At 30.9% G+C, this 21,271-nt stretch overlaps 1 protein-coding gene across 5 annotated transcripts in view; it reads left to right on the top strand.

Moving 5' to 3' along the window:
* Positions 1-19,395, top strand: part of DNAJC10 (DnaJ heat shock protein family (Hsp40) member C10) — a 37,178-nt gene extending 17,783 nt beyond the window's left edge. For all 5 annotated transcript variants that reach the window (XM_031960358.1, XM_031960359.1, XM_023499324.2 and 2 more), the window contains 13 exons: positions 1,039-1,128; positions 1,680-1,793; positions 2,187-2,301; positions 3,149-3,276; positions 3,864-3,980; positions 7,026-7,127; positions 7,907-8,062; positions 9,289-9,422; positions 11,053-11,106; positions 11,421-11,568; positions 12,345-12,464; positions 16,618-16,734; positions 17,848-19,395. In XM_031960358.1, the coding sequence (XP_031816218.1) occupies positions 1,039-1,128; positions 1,680-1,793; positions 2,187-2,301; positions 3,149-3,276; positions 3,864-3,980; positions 7,026-7,127; positions 7,907-8,062; positions 9,289-9,422; positions 11,053-11,106; positions 11,421-11,568; positions 12,345-12,464; positions 16,618-16,734; positions 17,848-17,859 (1,407 nt within the window). In that variant the 3' untranslated portion in view covers positions 17,860-19,395. The remainder of the gene's footprint in view (positions 1-1,038; positions 1,129-1,679; positions 1,794-2,186; positions 2,302-3,148; positions 3,277-3,863; positions 3,981-7,025; positions 7,128-7,906; positions 8,063-9,288; positions 9,423-11,052; positions 11,107-11,420; positions 11,569-12,344; positions 12,465-16,617; positions 16,735-17,847) is intronic.
* Positions 19,396-21,271: the final 1,876 nt, after the last annotated feature.

Genomic DNA, 21,271 nt, shown 5'->3' with positions numbered 1-21,271 from the left:
ACATCTACGTATTCTGAATTTCAGCTTGTCTAACACATTAAAGCATACCATGTCTGTTATCTGACCATCTCCTCTTCTTTATCCTTTCAAACAATTCCCATTATTTCACTCAGCTGAAATTGTTTTTATCTTTATATCTTCAGAATTTATTTCTTGAATTTCTCTCATCCTTCTTGTATTGATTTCTTCTTTATAATCTTAGCCTCTAAGTAGGATATCTTTTATTCAGTATTTTATTTAGTATCTGTTGAAATTTGTTTTCTCAAAATCAAAAAAAAAAAAAAAATGCACTAGGGTGCATTTCAGACCATCATTGGATTTTCTTTTCCTTCTAAATCACAAACTTCCTTCCAGAGTGCTCATCAAGGCAGATAAAGAAGTTATTAGATTTTTTTGCTTTTGACAAAGTAGATAACTGAAATCCCCAATAATCACTATATTTTTCCTTTGTATCAAGATTTTGATCAGTTTCAAACTTTTTATCTTATTTTCACTTTTTATCCAAGTGATTTGTAAAATATACTTCAGTGAAAAAAAATCATCTTTCTCCTTTCTTTGGCCTTCAGCCCAAATGCTTTCTTGTTCTCTGGTTCCTAGATATCCTCATGGTAGTAGGAGTCAGAAATACCATCTTTAATTTCTGTCTTATATACTTAATACCTGGGTGATCCTGAGCAAGTTACTTAATCTATCTTGGCCTTAGTTTCTTCATCTATAAAATATAGATAACAATAGCACCGACTTCACAAGATTGCTAGCAGCAGCAGCATTATAATATATATAGTACTGCACAACTTTTCTCTACTTCTTCTGAATAGGATATGTGCATCCAGAGCGACATTCTAGTTATGAGTTTTAGCCCACCACATATTACTGATATTATGAGGTTATATATGTCTCTTTTTCTGTTGGGACCTCTAGTTCTTTTTGCCTAAACATTAGGTATTTGAAACTAAAAGGTTTTACTATTAACTCTTTTCTTGAATTTGTCCTTTGTGAACCTAATGGGTGTCTCACCTGCTATTGTCTTGATTTTAGTTTCTCAATTCCTTGGATGCCAGAGAGATATATTTTGAAATAATGCATCATCTTCCAGATTTTGAAATACTCTCTGCAGATTCACTAAAGGTAATGTGTGATATTTAACTACACTAACAGCTGATGGCATTTCAAGTAAGATTAAACTATTTAAAAACTGCCAGTTTGTATATTCTATTATGTTGGTGCACATAAAGGTTTAGAAGTAGCCAACTAAGAAGAACTTAAAAAAATTATTAGTCAAATTATTCTAGGAGTGTTACTTATTATACTCTAGTTATCAGTACTGAAGATTTCTAAACATTTATTTCCATCTTTACCGTAACCCTCCATATCTTTCCTGGGAAAGCTGAAAAATTTATCTTTATTTCAGTTCATCTTCTAGTAAAGTCTTCACTAATAAGAATTTCTTTACATTTTCATTGCTACCTGACATTTAGACTAAAGTTTGCTTGATATTATGCAGGTAATCTATTGTATTATGTCAAAGAGAATGAATTTATAAAATGAACATTTAAATAGACTGACAGTTTTGAAAAGTTTATTTGAAATAAAAAATTATATAATGTGAATCTTTTAAGAGTTAGAAATGAAGAGTTGGTATTTACAGTTTCTCCATATTCTTTTTTGTCATTTTCAAGGATCGATTGGCTCATCATAGATGGCTGCTCTTCTTTCAGTTTGGAAAAAATGAAAATTCAAATGCTCATGACTTAAAAAAGTTAAAATTTCTTCTTAAAAAGGAACATATTCAGGTGAGAAAGCATGTTTCTATGTTATGTAAGTATAATTGTACTTTAAGTGATCTCAAGAATCAAAAATATCAGATTTACTTGAAATTCTCTTTTCAAACATCCTGGTTTTGTTTTCTTTTTTCATTCCAAATTTTAAGAGACATAATTGTTAATGGTTAAAATGCATTTCCTTCATGAGTTGCCCTTGTGATCAGTCTCACTTTATTAAAAAAAAATTATTAAAAGCAATAAAATGGGAAACAACTTTTAAAATTTTCTTCTTAAAAAGAGGGAGTAAACAATTATATATTAATAGTACAATATTATTTTAGAACATCCTTATAATTTTAAAATTTTTGCTAGATATTAATAGGTTTTTCCTAAGACTCAAATAAATTTTCTTTTTTTTTTTAGGTTGGCAGGTTTGACTGTCTTTCTGAACCAGATACCTGCCGTAAGTTTTATGTTCATCAGCCATCTGTGGCAGTCTTTAAAGGTAAAGGAACTGAAGATTATGAAATTCATCATGGTAAGAAGATGAGAATATATAAAACTTAAGTTACCTTTATTTTAAATGGTACTATTTAATCTTCATACTACTATATTTTTATAGCATCGTTAACTTTTTATTTATACAAATATAGCTATAATTCTTCCTTTTGGTTGTTTCATAATTTCATGACACCTGGCATATACTAAGCCATATATAAATGCTTGTTCCTTTCCTCTTCCCTATGGACATATAAAACAACATCATGAAAAGAGTGTTGCATTGAAAGTTAGAAGACCTACATTCCAATCCTGGTTCTGCCAATAAATTTTAGTTATGTATAGTTGGGGAAATTATTTATATAACTTGTGTGAACCATAGTTTTCCCATTGGTAAAGTGAAGAGATGAAAGATTTATATGCCAAAGAAGTTAAAGTACTAATTTATTTTTCAGCAGTCTCTTCAATAGATAATTGACAATGACTTCCAGTGACTTTGGAGTCAGATGACCTTGATTCAAATCCTCCCTCTGATCCTTAAATACCTAGGTGATCTAAGACAACCCATTTAATGTTATGAAATCTTAGTTTTCTCATCTGTAATATGAGAAGGTTGGACTCTCTTCAGTCCCTTCTAGTTCTAAATCAATGATTTTATAATCTCGTGTCATTCTTTAACTAGATTTCAAGTTATTAAGAATTCCATACAGGGAATTGATACAAAGTACAGTTGGGAATAAAATTGCATTAAAGTGAAATAAAGAGCTAAAATCAAGTTTTGATTAGGTTGTCATCTTATATTTAATATTTTAAATATAGAAAGCTTTGAATATTTTCTATATATATGAAAGGTAATGGTAAGAATTTCTTTTCATTCATTTTCAAAGGAAAAAAGATCCTGTACCATATACTTGCATTTGCTAAAGAAAGTGTTGACTCTCATGTTGTCACGCTTGGACCTCAGAATTTTCCTGACAAAGAAAAAGAACCATGGCTTGTTGATTTCTTTACACCTGTAAGTAAGTTGTGTTTCTATCTTACCTTTTTCAAATTAAAAAAATAGTATTTATTTTGTTGAAATTGTTTCTTTTGTAACAAAAACATCTTAGTTTAATTTGTGTCATACGTATTTAATAAATGCTTATTAGTTGATTTCAAGTGTGGAGTTCCATGATGACTACTCCCATGCACTGTACCATTTAATTCAGTCAGATAATTTCACTTTTATTAACAAATTAATATCCGTGAATATGTATTTCAAAGAATAATTTGATTACATGATATACAGTGGAAAAAACAGCATGTCTTAATGAAAAAAGCATTAGATTAGGAAGACCTGATTTCAGTCCTTTCTCTTAGCCAATTCCTTTAACCCTTGGTGTGATCTTCAGATAATTCTCATATAGTATAAAATTATAGCTAGACTATCTATCTGTGAATATACACTAGTGAAATAACAGGTATTTGAGTAACTTATAACACAGAGTACTCAGTACATTTTACAGAATAGGTATTTAAATGTACATAAGAGAAATAACTACTTAACTAATTTGTTATTTATTTTCTCTTTCCTACTGATAATTGCTTTCTTTTTCTTTTAAGTGGTGTCCACCCTGTCGAGCCTTGTTGCCAGAGTTACGGAAAGCATCAAAGCATCTAAATGGACAGCTTAAATTTGGCACCCTTGATTGTACAATACATGAAGGTCTCTGCAACATGGTATGGTTTAAATGTAAAAATAAATGATTTTTTTTCCTAATCATTCTTTTCTAAGCAGAAAACATTACAACAAATGAGCTTCTTTAAAAGTTTTGTTAGTAAGAAAAATTTTGTCATGTTAGCAAAAATTTCTGTTGACTAGAGACGGCTCTGAGAAATATTAAAATTGAAGACTTATAATTTGTTAAATGAATAAAAAGTTAAACAATTTTTAAAATACATTAAAGCTGCATTACAATTCATTATTATATGAATTTGGGTGCCCTTTAAGTCAAAAATACAAATACTTTTAGAACAGTATAAACATAATATGACATGGTTTGTCTAATAGGTATGTTTTAGCCCAAGAAATAATTTTGCAAATGCCTATGGAATTTTGTGAGTAATAAATGTGATTTTTATGTTAAAAGTTTCCCAAAATATAGCTACTAAGCTTCCTTTTGAACTCAGATGACACTTTAAGTCTAACAAGATTTGATAGTGTGTTTTAGGGGACACTGGATACCACATTCATGATTCCTATAAGAAAGGAATTTGTATATTGCAGGAAAAATATCTCAACAGTTGGCAGGGTCCTTATGGAAAGGTGTCCAGTTTCCTATTCATTTGTCCGTGATTTAATGATATTAGAAAAAACTTAAATCCAGGAGCACACTGGAAAATTTGGTTACTAGAAGAGATTGATAGAAAAATGCTTGGGATTGAAAGCAAAGGGAACTAATTAAATAAGTTAGTGCCTGACTAAAAGAAATTTAATCTAAAGTGTGTAAAATGATTCATTGAGAAACAAATCCCATATTTTATGAGTCGACAGTATCATTCAGGAAAAAATGTATACTCAAACACCTAATTGCAAGATATAGCTCTAAGAGGAAGGGGAATTACCCCATTTTAGAGATATATAAACTGAAACTCTGAGAGGTTACATAGGTCAATTGAGATCACGTGATTATCAAATTTTAGTTCAGTGCTCTTTTCATCATATTAGCCTATTTCTGACAAATTGTGTTCAATTTGGTATTTGGATTGTTACATGACACCATCACAAACAATTTTAAAGGTTTTTCTAAATTGCACAGGAAATAATGAGGAAACAGAGATCCTTGACTTTGAAAATAATAAATATTTTTGTCATCTTACCAGATCGTGTCCCTTTGAACCCTGTGACTTGTTTCAATATTCCATAAAAATGGTTCTGGAAGTTGCAAAAGTTGTATGATAAAGTATTGGAAATGTCATAAAAATAAATATTTGAATTCTCATTAATCATTATCATATTTTCTAACAAATTTATTGACCTAATGGAATCTTTTTAAAATTATGCTCCTAGTTTAAGTACTCTGTCTTTTTTTTTCCCCCTGAGGCAATTGGGATTAAGTGACTTGCTCAGGGTCACACGGCTAAGAAAGTGTCTGAGACCAGATTTGAACCCGGGTCCTCCTGATTCAGGGCTGATGCTCTATCCACTGCGTCACCTAACTGCCCCTAGTTTAAGTAATTATGATATTCCTTGCTCTCCATATTTATTTATCCATGTATAAAACTATACTGCCATTAAATCAATGTAGATTTTGGAAGATATGTTTTGATCCAAGCAGTTGTGACTATCAAATTCACAAAACAAAATGGATTTTGCGTACAATTACTAAACTTTGATTCTAATGCTACTGCTTATGCAGTAGTACTTCCTCTCATGCAGTTTCTCTAAGTTTTTAAACATTTTTTATTAAAGACTTGAACTAGCAGTTTTAGACTCATAGATTCAGAAACTTAATATTCTAAAGCCGTGATTATCACTGAAAGGAACAGTAATCTGTTCCTGAAACAGATCATTCTTATCTAACTCCATCAAGTTATAGATGGGGAGCTTAAGGATATGAACTCATTTATTTTTGCTTTATCCCAGAATCTAGGGTGTAGTTACCACTAAATAAATGTTTGTTAAATTAAATTGAAAAAAAGAGCCAGTAATGTACCTAGAGTGAGTTCTAAGCTGATATTCATAGACTATAAAGAAAACAAAAAGGCTTCAGACAAAAAGACCATTTCCGATTGTTCAATGCATACCCATAGTACTGAGATAAAAGACCCATTGAAATAGATAATATTTAAATCTTAAGAAACTTCACATTTATATTAATTTCCCAAAACCCATTAAGTGTTCTATTGCTTATCTTTTAAATCTCTATTATATACATCTAATTTCCAGAAATATTTTTAATGTTTTGAATATGAAATTAACTTTGAAAAATACAGATTCTTTTGTAAGCTGCTAAAATGTTTAGCATACCATCTTGACACATATATATGTAGCACTTCCATATAGTAGGCTCAAAGATAAAAATTCTTCCCTTTCCTTAGATCAAGAGATCACTGAGGAATGAATTGTATTCCTATACTACTGTATTGGCACTTGATGAGCACTTTGAATTGTATGATTTTTTTTATTGAAATCAAAATATAAGACCTCTTAAAATCATCGTTGACTTAATTTCCATCAATTTTATTTTATTTGTAAAATTTTCTTTCCATTTGTAGAAAAGAATAAAGAAAAACTGTAAAGATAAATAAATAGGATGGGGGGGAGAGTTTTTACTACAATTGTAGTGAAAAATATAATAGTTAGCCAGTGGACAAAGACAATGAAATAGTGCTGAGAAACAGAATTTGACACCAAAAACTACTTTTCCCATTGTTCATGAGTTGATGTCAGGAAGCCTTAAAGATAAGGTGATATCCTGTCTCTTGATGGTCTCTGATAACTTTTCTCTAAAACAATTAATTGAAGCCTTCTATCTAATTATGTCTTCTAAGGTAAGCATTTCAGTAATGTCATTGGATCATGCAGTAGCTACTCATAAACTATGAATATAGGAAGAGCCATGTTCATGAAAGCTCACAGTAGTGTTTCCAACTTCTTAGCCTAGCTAAAATGTCCAATTACCAATAGCAAAACTCTTAATAAAATCAGGAAGGTCCAACTTATAATAGATTGTGTTAAAAATGCTAACTCTGTATGTTTATTTGTCCGTCCTTTTCTAATAGTATAACATTCAGGCTTATCCAACAACAGTGGTATTCAACCAGTCCAGTATTCATGAATATGAGGGACATCACTCAGCTGAAGAGATTTTAGAATTTATAGAGGTATGTTAAGTTACAGTATATTACTGCTGTGTGTGTGTGTGTGTGTGTGTGTGTGTGTGTGTGTACTTGCTTGATAAATTCTATATAAATGTTAATATTTGTAAAGCTCCAGAAGCATGGAAACTCAAAGTTAACTATAAACTTTAGAGTCATGTGAGAGTTCATTATACTTATTTATATAGAAGGTTTAGTGGCAGCTACTAAAGGCATAATAAAAGTGGTAAACTTAAAACTGCTAAACTAAGTACAAGGAAAATTAATACCAGCATTGATTGTATGTTTCAATAGAATCAGTCCATCTCTGCCTAATAAACCAAGCTTCAGTAGACTAAGATGATCAGGTAGTCACAATAAGTCCAGTTCTAATATAATGAACCCTGGAAGTGAGGGGACAACTAGGTTGTTACCTAAATAGGGGCAAAGTGGTCCAGGTGAAAACTGGAGCAGGTCAGATTTCCTGAGCTGACCAAAAATGGAATTGAGTCCATAAGTTACCACTGTATTTCCAACCTAAGTGAGCTAAGAATATCACAGTCTTCCTTCACATCCACCCTGCCCCTTCAGATGTAGGAAAGATGGATTGAATGGGGACAAACTACTTCATTTTTGTCTTTCTATCATCCTCTGCACTTACAATATATATTTGATACACAAGCTTTATAAATCCTGGTTGGTTAATTGAGTTGAAAGAGTGTGTGTGTGTGTGTGTGTGTGTGTGTGTGTGTGTGTGTGTGTGTGTGTGAATTAAAGCCTTATTCTCTTATTTCTGATATATTTAGGATTTGAGGAACCCTTCTGTAATTTCTCTAACACCAGAGACATTCAGTGAACTAGTTAAGAAAAGAAAACGTGATGAAGTTTGGATGGTTGATTTTTATTCTCCTTGGTGCAGACCATGCCAAATGTTAATGCCAGAGTGGAAAAGGATGGCACGGGTAAAAGAGAAATTTTTTTTTCTAAATTTTAATTTTCCTATCTTGTAACTGAAGTTGATGTGGCAGACGTAAAATTTAAATGAAAAGCTAAAGATAAAGTGAGACAGTCTTTTACCTAATATTTTTAGCATAGCATGTCATGAACCTATTTTAGCAATCTATGCTATGATGAAGCTTATAGAACCTCAAAAAATATTTTAAAATTCATAAAATAAAATACATAAGATTACCAAGAAAGTTAATTAGATTGAAATAAAGATAAATATTTTTTCCCATCCAAGTCACAGGGTTCCTCCCTCCCCCAATCAATACACAGACTTATTGCAGTTCCATGGACCCCAAATCAAGAAAGAGAACAGTCTTTCTGTTGATATTTCAATACTATTTGAATTGTTGCTATTGCTATTCTCTTGTGAAATCAAAAGGCTGCTACTTAAAAGTATATAGCTGATATATCATCTTGTCTTTTTGTTGTATGTCATTTAAAATGAGAACAAACATTTAAACAAAGTTTAAAATACTTTGTCTTTGTAATTTCTTTACAAACTAGTTTGGAAATTTAAAATGAGAACAAATGTAACATTCATTGTACAAGTTTTTAGATGTGAAAATTTCATACTTATCAGGTCAACACAATGATAATTAACCGAAACAACTTGGGAAAGGAGAGGGACAACAGGTGGATTTTGTTTTCATAATTGAAAAAGAAGAATTTTTATTAAAAAAAATTAGAAATTAATTATTTGGGCACACAGCCTGAGAATACAGCTATTATTTCAGGATTCTTAAAACTTTCTTTTAACACATCTTCAAAATCTTGACATTACTACTTCGTCTTTTTAATACATTTTTTTACATTTTGAAATTTTGAGCAAGCATAACTATTTGGACCAGTACTGAAAAGACTTTCGTTGTGTTATTTGATTTTTTTTTAATCTTAAATTTTCTTGAAAAGATAAATTAACTTTAAAAGTTAATCTGGATCAATTCTGAGATGAGCTCTGTTAAATTCAGAGATCTTCCATTTTTACTTATTTGTCAGTTAGGCCTAAATGGTGTAAGGCCCTTGTGAGAGGACAATTTTTAATGTATTTGTAGTATGATTAAATTTATTTTAAATTAAATTAATTTTTCTACTTTAAAAATATTTAGAAAAAATTTATCTCAGTCTTTTCCTTCTAATCATTTTTCAATATTTTATTTAATTTCTTACTTTTCCCTTGTAGTTGTTAAATGGTCTCATCAGTGTTGGCAGTGTAGACTGCCAAAAGTATTATTCCTTTTGTACTGAAGAACAAGTCAAGAAATACCCTGATATAAGACTTTACCCTCCAAAATCAAACACAGCTTATCAATATTAGTAAGTATTTTTTTTTAACTTGTAGACTTAATAACATGCATCTATGTAGTTAGCATTATAGAAGAATTAAATCTCATTTATTATATTTGGTCGGGGATGATATACAGCAGTGGCGTGGTTACTAAAAGGCTTTCATTATTGATAAAAAACTGTTTTATCTTCAATACCCTGAAAGCTCTGGAAACTATCAATCTCACTCTAATAATCAGTAATACAGTTTTTACATTGTTCTGCTTTCTGTGCAACATAGCCTTTCTGAATTCGGAATAAATACCTCGCAAAATTTAATATGTATGAAAGTGCTACCTTTTTATGATATCTTACCAGTTTTTTTCCAGGAGTAGCATAGGGGACAATCTCTAAAGTGAAAGCAGTGGATGGTATCTTTTGGCCATCTCATCCATTGCTTTCATTTTATAGATAAATATGTAACAGTATATATTTTTATAACATACAAGTATTAAAAAAAAATTTGAGGCCCCCTCAGTAAGCTAACAAACTATTTTGCTCACTGTCCCCATAGAGCTATTAGGATAAGTGAGGTAACTGGAAGTGAATACTTAAGTTTCAGAATATTTAAAGCTTTCAGATCACCATCCTATTGACTAAGTACAGAGACTTCAAGATTTAACTATGACCAAAAAATTAACTGCTATTAATTCATCCAGAGACTCCCTGAATTCGCAAAAGATGTAAAAAATCAATTTGAGCCTTTCCAGATTTATTTAAATATGATATTCAGAAGCTTACATGCTACTACTATAATTCTCAAGAACAAAGGATCACTACTGCTCCTGCTGCTGTTGCTACTACTATTACACAATGGCTCCAACAACAATATCTAATATTTACATAATATTTTAAGGTTTGCAAGTAATGTTGTGATAGTTTTTTTATACTCTAGTATCTCGAGCTACTCCAAGAAATACAATATTTAAAAGTTTTGAACACATCTAATCTTCTGGTAATTAAAGATACCTAATAGTGTGTATTTATTTAGAATCAAGTGGCTAAAAGAGTCTTATTTGGATTCTATTTTGAGGTGTAGTTTAATTTGCAAAAGTTGTTTGGAGCATCATTTCTCAAAAAGTGTACTTTCAGGATGGTTGGTCTGCAAAGTCAAAAACTATTTTCATTATACTGTGATATTTTCATTTCTCATGCCATAAATATTGACAAATAACCCGTATAAACAAAAACTTGGAGGTGAGGCAGTAATACTTGATAATTTTCAAGAATGTAAAAAGGATTTCTGAGACCTAACATTTTTTTTGCTGATTTATAATGATATAGAATCTTTTACTATGGGATCACTGGTCCACTGATATGTGGCTCTCTGAAATAAAGTAACTGGAGCTAATTTTGAGCAAAAATGAACATTCTAAGCTGAAAAAAAGGCAAATTTGGAAGTACAGCTATATAGCATTTTAAAAGAAGTGACTTGTTTCCAAGGATGGTGTGTTAAGCTAGTAGGTAAAAATAACTTGATAGTTATATTTTTTAAAAAAAATTATTTCCTAAATAATAGCTCATACTACTTAATAATGAACTTTGACAATGCTTTTGTGTAACTTTTAAATATATACAGGATACCAGTAAACAAGACATCTTGTTGTTTCATCTCTTTTAGTACTTATAATGGATGGGATAGAGATGCATATTCTCTAAGAACCTGGGCTCTAGAGTGAGTAAAATCAGACATTTAAAAACTATATGCCTTTCTCTTATTTTTATAGTTTAGTAAAGGTGTCTAATAAGTTGATAGCATTTTTAACTTATGAAAATAAGGGAATGTTTAAATGAAGATGATAATTTCTGTTTAACCTGTGTTATAAGATTATTGTTAGACTCAATTTATAAACAATTTCATGAGCAGTACAATAGAGATAATGTTATTACATTGAAGTATTTTGAAGATTGTAGGATGTCTTACATTATTACATTTTAAATGTTTTCCCTATTTTTATATGATGGAAAATGCTTTTGATGGCTTGCCAGATATTTGCCTCAGGTATCCATAGAACTTACACCGCAGACTTTCAATGACAAAGTGTTAGAAGGGAAAGATCATTGGATAGTTGATTTCTATGCTCCTTGGTGTGGACCTTGCAGAAATTTTGCCCCAGAATTTGAGCTTTTGGCTAGGGTAAGTGTTATTCAACTTTTTCACTAATTTGTAATATCTGTTTTAGCCAGTAAGTAAGTAACTATAGATCTCTTCCTCTTTGGTTTATTTTTTTAATGTTAAATACTTTAAAAATTATTTGAAGTGATTTTTCTGAAATCTGTCTTTAAATTGAAACTATTTTTTCCCTATAAAAGAAGTGTATTAATCTCTATAATACAGATGATTTAATTTCTTGATTACTTATGTCTATCTAAGATTAATAGGACTCTACTATTAGAATTACTGTTTTATAGTCACTGACTTTATAACCAAATTTTTAAGGTTTAGAAACATTTTTTTCTCATGGGAGAAAGGAATATCTCTTGGCTTTAGCTGTTAATTTTTCTTTTTGCTTAGTATACCTTTCTTCCCTAAAATTCCATTCTTCTACTTCTTCATTAGTATTCTTAAATTACTTCCCTCCTTTATTATCATTATCTCCCAGAAGATAACCAGTGATTATACATATTTTAATATAATTTTTTTTTTCATAATACAGTTATATCATGAAAATTCCAGGAAAAGGGTAAAGCATAATGCAAGCCTTTTAGAGTTTTTCTAAGTTTTCTTATTTAAAATGGGGGGGGGCGGGGAGGGGGAGTGTGTTAGAAGAAGCAAATAAAAAAAATTTTATTTTATCCTTTGATAGAGAAAACTAAAATTTTTATTCTTATAATGGTACATACCCAGATGAAGCATATTTAAATCAATACTTCCAGGATAAAGCAAAGTAAACATTTTTTCCTCCTTTTTAGATTATTAAAGGAAAAGTAAAAGCTGGAAAAGTAGACTGTCAGGCTCATGCTTATACTTGCCAGACTGCTGGCATCAGAGCTTATCCTACTGTTAAATTTTATCCCTACCAAGGAAACAAGGTAAGTATGGTATCTCAACATACTCTTTTTGAACCGTTTAAACTCAGAATGTGATTTGGGACTTTTTAAAAAAGTGAGATACTTCCATTCTCTAGACTTTTATTTCTTTATACTCTTTTGGAGCATTTTGGTAAAGCAGTAAACATTTATTAAGCACCTCCTGTACCTGCACGAAACGCTAAGGTTACAAAAAGAGGCAAAAGATTGTCCCCACCCCCAAGGAACTCACTATCTAATAGGAGAGACAGAAAGTAAACAAATATGTTTAAATAAGCTTTAGACAAAATGAATAGAAGAGAAAGAGAATAGAAAGAGAGGAGACAGTAGAATCAAGAGATTGAGAGAGGCTTTCTCTAAATGATAAGATTTTAGATGGGACATTACAAAGGTCAGGGCACACATGGGCAAAAGTATGGAAAGGACAACATTGAAGGCATGGGGGATAGTCAGAGAAAATGCCCAGAACATCCAGGAGGCCAGTGTCAGACTATGTCAAAGAGTGTTTGACAAGGAATAAAGTATAAGAAGACAGGAAAAGGAGGCATGAGGGTTGGTTGTAAAGAACTTTGAATGCCAAAGGATTTTTCATTTGTTCTCGGAGATAATAGGGAGCCCCCAGAGTTATCACTTTAGGGATTTAGTGGATGAATGGAGAATCAATTGGAGTCAGGAGAGATCCAGATTTACCAGAAGGTTATTGTACAAATCTAGGCATAAGTTGTTGAGGATCTGTGCCAGTATGGCAGCAGTATAACAGAAAAGAAGGGAGCATATATAAGAGAAGTTGCAGAGGTCAAATTGACAGAATTTAACAACAGATTGAATTTGGAAGGGAGGAGAGGTAGAAGAAGTAAGAAAGATGAAATGAGGATGACTTGTAGCTTGTGAGTCTGAGGGACTGAAAAGATAAGTAAATGGTGGAAAGGTTTTGGGGAAAGGCAATGATTTCCATTTTGGATATAGTTTAAGTGTCTACTGGACATTTAGAAATGTCGGAAAGGGAGTTGAAGATGTGAAATTAGTGGTGAACTGAAATATTGAGGACAGGATAGATATGAGAACAAGAGTGTTGTTCTGAAAATTATCCAGAAGATCAACAGTATCAGAGGCTACAGAGGGTTCAAAAAAGATAAAAATTGAGAAAAGACCATAAACTTCTTTGTAACTTTAAAGGGCAATGAGTTGGCACAATGAATAGAGCACTGAGCTTGGAATCAGGAAGGCTCATCTTCACGAGTTTAAATCTGGTTAGCTGTATAACCCTGGGCAAATCACTTAATTCTCTTTGCCTCAGTTTTTTTTATCTGTATGTAATTCCAGCTTCAATCATTAACTAGCTACATGATCTTGGACTTAGCTCTGTGATTTTGAATTTAACTTGTGAATTTTTTAATTTCTAAGATTCTTTCTGTCTTTGATATTTTTTAAAGAAATTGTCTCTTTGACATTTAAAAAACAACTAGCTTGTTTAATGATTTTGTGATGGGAATAGAAGGGAATAAACTATATCCTTTTTTTATTCATACTTGAAAAGTGCCTAATTACACACCCTTTTCTTGGTGGCATTTTTCCCAATATATAAACACAGTGCCTAGGAATAATAGATTACCCTTTCTTAGGGCTTGCCTGAAACCCCAAATGTTTTAAATCATGATTTCTTAAACTTTATCCACTCATAATCCCTTTTCACTCAAAAAAATTTTATGTGACCCCCGGGTATATAGGTATATAAAATAGGAAGACAAATCAGATATTCAACAGTTATGATTGTTAAATCATAATTTCATGAGAACCCATATAAGATCACGAATCACAGTTTTTTTTTTAAAAAGGGTTTATATGATAAGGATTATCCAGGCTGTAAAAGCAATAATCATGACAGTGTCATTTGTGTATTACAAATTCAGTTGGTATTAGTTGACTTAGAGCCTTAATGTGAATATTAAGCATAACATACATATATGAGATATGTGTGTATATTTATTCTAACTTAATGATAATGAATTTATTTAAAAATAGGATGAAATTTTTTATTCTTTGATTTCATTTTATTCCCAGAATTTCTTCATAATGTTAGTACTAGAGTGGGAAGTCTTTTACATTTTTGTGGATCAGTTCCACCAAACTTCTATTTTGTATATAAGTTAGGAATGATTTTATAACTTTGATTTAGACAATATTGTTGTTAAATGAGTATTTAATTGACCATAATGTCATATATAAAAGTTAGTAATCATTCCATGCCATGCTAGGAAAAAACAGCAAATATTGCATCTTGGTGAAATTTTTTTATATTTAATTTGAGGATTTGACAAATTAATGAATCCTGTATTAAAAGCAGTAGCTTTCTTAATTTTTCTTGATGTAGAAATCGGTAGATTTGTGCTACTTTTGTTTTTAAATAGATCTGTGATTTTATTACTGTGAGTAACATTGTGAGTAATTTTTTTCATATTCTCCTGTTGGAATGTTAGCACTACATCATCATTGTCTGAGCATTGATCTCAGGAATTTTTTTTCCTCTTAATCCCTCCTTTAGGTTCAGAAAGTATGTTTTGCTTACAACTATTCCTTCCCACATTATTTGGGAATTTTCTCTTAAATCTGGTCTCTATCCCCATCCTTTTACCTGTTGACTTTGATGTTTCAATACAAAATTTGTGAATGTTTATGTGTATTCAGCCCTCCTTTGTCCATTTCAGATAAGAGTGAGGTTCATCTGATGCTCACTTCTTCTACTTATTTTTCCTTCCTTGTTTGCATCATCTTCTCATCTGTCCCAATTATTGGGACAGATGGAGCAAATTCCACTCCTTTCTGTTCTACTTATTACTTTTACTCCCTTCAGACTCTTAAAATAGACTCAATATACCCTCAAGTCTTCTGTTTTTCTTATTTAACCCCCTCAGTACCATTTTCATCCAGTGGTTCAAATAAATTTACCGTTTAGATTTTTCAACTCTTATATTTGTCTTCCAAACTCACTATTTCATCTCTGGTCTTTTCATTAGAAATGCTTGAAAATCTTTTGTACCATTAAAGATACATTTTTCTTCTCGTGGGATTATACTCAACTTTTCAGGATAAATTATTCTTTTTGTTTGTCTTGTCTCTTGCCTTTTGAAATACAGTACCCTAAGTGTCCTACATCATAATAGAAGCTGCTAGGTCTTGTACTTAAGTTCTTTCTAGATGCTTTCAGTATTATTTTTAGTGACCTCTATTTCCTACTCTGGCTAACTATTTGTTAAGTTATATGATTTTCCTAAACGCAAATCTAATTGTATCACTCCCCTACTCAATAAATTATAGTAGTTTTCTGTTAGCTGCAGGAACAAATGGAAAATGCTATGTTTAGCATTCAAAGCCCTTTATAATTTAGTTCTTTCCTACCTTTCAGTTTTCTTACATCTTACTCACCAACATGTGCTCTTTGATTCAGTGATACTGGCTCTCTGGCTGTCTTCCATATTTGGGATACTCTCTTCCTCTACTCTGATTACTAACCACTCCCTGACTCCTGTAACTACTAAATTCCCACCTCCTACAGGAAGCCTTTCCCAAGCCCTCTTAATTCCAATGTCTTCCCTTTGTTAATTACTTTCTATTTATCCTATATGTAGCTTGCTTTGTATTTACAGTATGTGTTTATATATTTTCTTCCCCATTAGATTGTAAGCTCCATGAGTGTAGGATCTGTTTTCTTCCTCTTTATATAGGGCTTAGCATAGTGCTGGCACATGATATGTGCTTAATAAATGTTTATTGAGTTGAACATATGAAAAAAATAATTTTTTTTCTACTTTCTTATTGGATTTCTAATCATTATGTAGTATAAATGGAACTTCAGACCAAATAATTTTGCTGGAATAAGGTATATGGGATCTGGGCAATCATATTTCTCTTTAGGAAACGATATTAGTAGGAAGTTTAAATATAGGTCTTTTGTGGGCTTCCTTAAAGTTTTATTATTGTTTATAATACTGTTTTTATGGATAAAATGCTGTCTTATTTCCAAAAAATTAACTTAGAAATAAGCTTTTCAAATTCATTCCATTCATATCTTGGGTTACTACATGACATTTTGGTCTAGATGTCATAGTTCCATTGAGCAGCAAAGAAAAGATCATAAGTAATTTTCTTTCAATTTTAGAAAAATATTCTTGGCAAGCAGATAGATATCAGAGATGCAAAAAGTATTGCTGACCTATTAGATGAAAAATTGCAATCTCTAGAAAGTAAAACACATGGAGAGAAATCTAGAAACAAGGTAAGAAATAAATACAATTGTTTAATATGATAAAAATTGTCATCTGTAAAAAAATTTGCTAAATGTTATCCAAAATGTATAGTATAATAAGCAAAACTATTTGAAATACCAAAGTATCTAGAATTTCCATTTGTAAAGTATTCCATAATCAAAATACTTTGTATTCTAAAATACTAAGAGTGTTAAACAAAATATATATATAGCTCTCAACCATTAACCATTCGTTCTTTTTCATATAAAACCAGTTTAACTGGGAGATCAGTGCACTGGAATTTTATTATATATTCTATAGTATTCTAATTACAAAACTTTATCACAAGTCTGTATTGTCCATCCCACTGCCTGACTCTGTTTTTGTTTTTTAAGTAGTGCAATTTCTAGTCTATTCCTTCATGGAGTAGTACATTTTTTCCAATCATGAAGTTAGACTTTGAAATAGATTTTATGGCCAGGTACCAACATTATACATTATTCTAAATTTGAAAGGAAAGGTGGTGGTTATAATTTAAATATTCATGCTTTCGATATCGAAGAAAATACTTTCCATATCGATAATTTCTTGATTGTTTTATTAGGGCCTTGTGATTTCATCATTGTGGATATTTTCTTTTTTTGACAGGTCACTTTATAATTAATTTAGTAGATAATTTTTTAGAGTTACTGTGGCCAAAATATTCATCATCCCAGGGTCAAGCTGATGATGTATTTCTCTATACCCTCAGCCTTTCCAATTTTATAAGACCTGCTTCAGTGTGTTCTCTGGCAGTTAAACTTTGGAGAATCCAAAGTCATCTTCATGCCATATTGAGCACAAGAATAGGATTTCAATGGAAGTTTCATTACAATTGTCTCCAAATGTATTATAAGACCATACATGTACTATGTTAAATACATTTTAAATACGCTCTATCATATACATCCCCTTGAAATAAGGGAAAAGTATGATTCCATTAACAGTTTGAAATTCCATAATTTCACAACTGATGATGTATTTCTAGTTAACATCAAGGGAATAATTTTGAAAGATTAAATGTTGAGTTGTTTGTACTAATCTAATTGATTTTTACATTAAAAATTTTCCTTTTTGCTTATCTGTCCTTTGTTTTATAATAGGATGAACTATAAGTGAACTTGAAGATGGAGCAAATATAAAGAAAACTGAATCTGTGACATCAAAAGGCTTCATACTTAGAATGTTTTTACATTCATTGTAGGAATAAATGAACATTATTTTGGACTCATGATTGTGCTGCCTGAATTCTGTACATATTTGGTGCAGAAGGCTTCAGTTTTTCTGGTAGGGGAACTCTAGACATGAGATTTGGACTCTATTCTACCTGCATTATTCCAGAAATACACAAAGGGATTCCCTTTAGTCTTGTGATCAAACGTTTAGAACTGGGATCATATGGGGTTTCGTGATTGTTTTTCAAGCACACTCTTCTTCAGAACTTTGTCTCTACCTATAAACTCCATATGAAAACTATTCAGCATGATTTTAAATATGCAGAAATGTCATATTCATGGGATTGTGCTATTTAATATAACCAGACTCTTTAAAGTGAAGAGTTACTGAATGTTTCATCTCCATCCTTCTAAAGGATAAGGAATTTTTTTTCTCACTTGGGAAAATTAGTTTGCATGAAAGATTCATCTCCCAAAGATAAAATGATATCATGGGTTGTTTTATGATCCAGAAGATCCAAGAGAAGTTGTATTACAAGTTTAGCTATAGAACTGTTGCTAAACAATTTACTTTATCAGATGTTCAAAATATACATGAATTTTTAAAGTTTATTTTACAATATAATCTTCAAACTTTATTATGTATGTAGTTGTATTTGAAGCATTTCATTAGATTTGTACATTTATCCATTGAATACTTTGCTTTTATTTTGTACAAAAGAGTATTTCCATTGCTCTGTCATCCCATTTTGTAGACATTTCATTGTTTGGGTTACAAAAATCACTTTCCAGGTTTGTGTTCTCTCTCTGTCTCTCTGCTTAACGATGGCATTGCCTCTGATTTTACATTGGCTGTTAATTTTCTACCAGAAAATACAGTTTCTTCAGATTAGCATTATTGATAATAATATTTTAGATTATTTTTATAAGAAAATTCAGTGAAAAAATAAGGAGAAGAAAGGATGTAACTACTGAACTTTTGGGGATCAAAAGCACTTTTTTTAAAAACATTTAATACCAAATACAATGTGAGTAGGATCTATGTTTCCAATATTAGATTATATGAAATGATAAAACTCTAGTTTTATCAAAGAAAATTGTCTCTCAGTTGCTCTGACATCATGAGGAGACATCTTAACATAGTTTCAGTATAATGAAAACTATTGAATTTGGAGTCAGGAAGACCAGTTCACATCTTGCCTGTGACACTCCTTAGCTACATAACAACCACCAGCAAGCACTTAACCTCTATGAGGTTATTCCTATCTTCCTCACCTATAAAGTGCTTTGTTCTCTACAATACAAAATTGTGATGCTCAAATGCGATCCCATATATAAAAACATATTAAAATTCTAAATTATTATATTCATGTCAGTTATTATTGTTATGCTTTATAATTTTAGACTTATGTTGTTCTCACTCCCTATTTCCAAAGGTGTGTTCCTCAGTAATAATACACTTGTACTTAACAGTTGACAAAGTGTTTTGACCTGCCTTCTCATTTGATAATCAGAAAAACCCTATAAAATAATTTTTACAGATAGTGATATTGGTAATGGAAAAGGAAATGAGCTAATATTCAAGGACATGCTCTCACAGCTGTAATATGCCTAAAGAATCATAACTGTTATTTTTTTCTGCTTGTTCTATTATAATTTTTTATCTTTAATGATGACTTTATACAATGCCTTCTAGGCATGATTTCTAAATTGCATATTCTGGAAACCAATCATATTGTATACATATAGTTGTTCAATAACTCAAGACTGTCAATCACTGTTAATATTCATTTAATAGTGACATTTTGAATAGATTATCAGCCTCATAGTAGGTGACATTCATTTATGAGACTAAAGTAGAAATTTGTACAACTGATTAATTATTACCGTATTTCTGAATTTGAAATGCCTAAAGAATTAATCGAGTCATTTAGTATTTATTGACTTTATTAAATCATTAGCACTGAGGGGTTAGAGAAAAATTTTTAAAATTGACAATACTGTACATTCTCTGAGTCCCACAGGAGATATATACATAGGAAATCTGTAACTCACAATTATGGCAATAAATCTTTTTACTCAGATTGATTGCTATTCCAATAATGTATGGGTAAGCTAACAGAAAAGAAAATAAAGAGCATCATTGATTCGCCTGTTAGTGTATCAATCGAACTATCTCTAAAACCCTATAGGACTAAGCTACTACATTTGTATCTCAGGATTGCTTATTTCCAATTCAAAAAAGAAAGAAAAAAAACAGTGATCATTGTTATTATAATCTTCTCAAAGTCTGGTAGAATTAATGATTTTCACTTCCAGAAGTGTATACTTAAGAGTTCTCTCCTGGTGGCAGCATCACTATTGAGAAGTGCTTATTTCTGTAGTCAATATTTTAAGTTAGCACTTGTTTCTATGAACCAGACTTCATTCTTTTTACAGTGGCTGTGGAAATTGAATGATTGCTAATATAACTCAGATTTTTTTCTTTGGTTATTAATTATCCACCACAAGCTTTGTCTGGTTTTTGTTACAGTTGATATTAACTCATTCCCAATTTCCAAGAATCTTTTGGTCTTTTTATATACTTTTGGTTCAAAAGTGTGTGATTATGATAAAAATAAAATAATTTTTTGTGTAAATAACTTTTTGCATTTTATTATGTTTCCATATATTTTATTTGTTAAACTTTTCCCTAGTGCATTTTAGTAGGTGGATAGTATTTTTTCTTATGATCCTTGTGGTGGATCATTATATTGATCTTTCACAGTTGATTATAATATTCCTGTTACCATGTAAATTGTTCTGTTTCTCCTTACTTTATTGCATCAGTTTATAAAAGTTTTCCCAGATTTTTTTTGAAACTATTCACTTTATCATTTCTTATAACATAACATTCTGTCACTATCATATGACTTATTCAGCCTGAGTTTCCAATTCTTTGCTACCACAAAAAGAACTGCTAAAATAATTTTGTATATTTGGGTCCTTTAATCTTTTGGGGGTATAGATATAGTAATTTTATTGCTGAGCCAAAGGATATGCATAGTTTAATCTTTTGAGACTAGTTCCAAAGTGGCTTTTAGAATGGTTGGAATAGTTTATAACTATCAACAGTTGAATCCTATTTTCTCACATCTCCAGCATTTGTCATTTTTCCATCATCATTGCGACCCTGATGGGTATGAAATGGTACCTTTTTTGCATTCTAAAAGGTTTTTCTTAAGTAAGATGTATAAAGTTGATATCTGTTCCCCAGAGGTGCTTGGAAAATGGGACAGTCTCCTAAATATAGTCATTATTGGAAGAAATACTATATTTCCCATGGGAATCAGATTCAAAGAATTCTGAAAAC

Source organism: Sarcophilus harrisii, chromosome 3 (assembly GCF_902635505.1).
Source record: "Sarcophilus harrisii chromosome 3, mSarHar1.11, whole genome shotgun sequence".
NCBI lineage: Eukaryota > Metazoa > Chordata > Mammalia > Dasyuromorphia > Dasyuridae > Sarcophilus > Sarcophilus harrisii.
The sequence above is the reverse complement of the archived record's forward strand: the minus strand, read 5'-3'. Positions and strand labels throughout refer to the sequence as shown.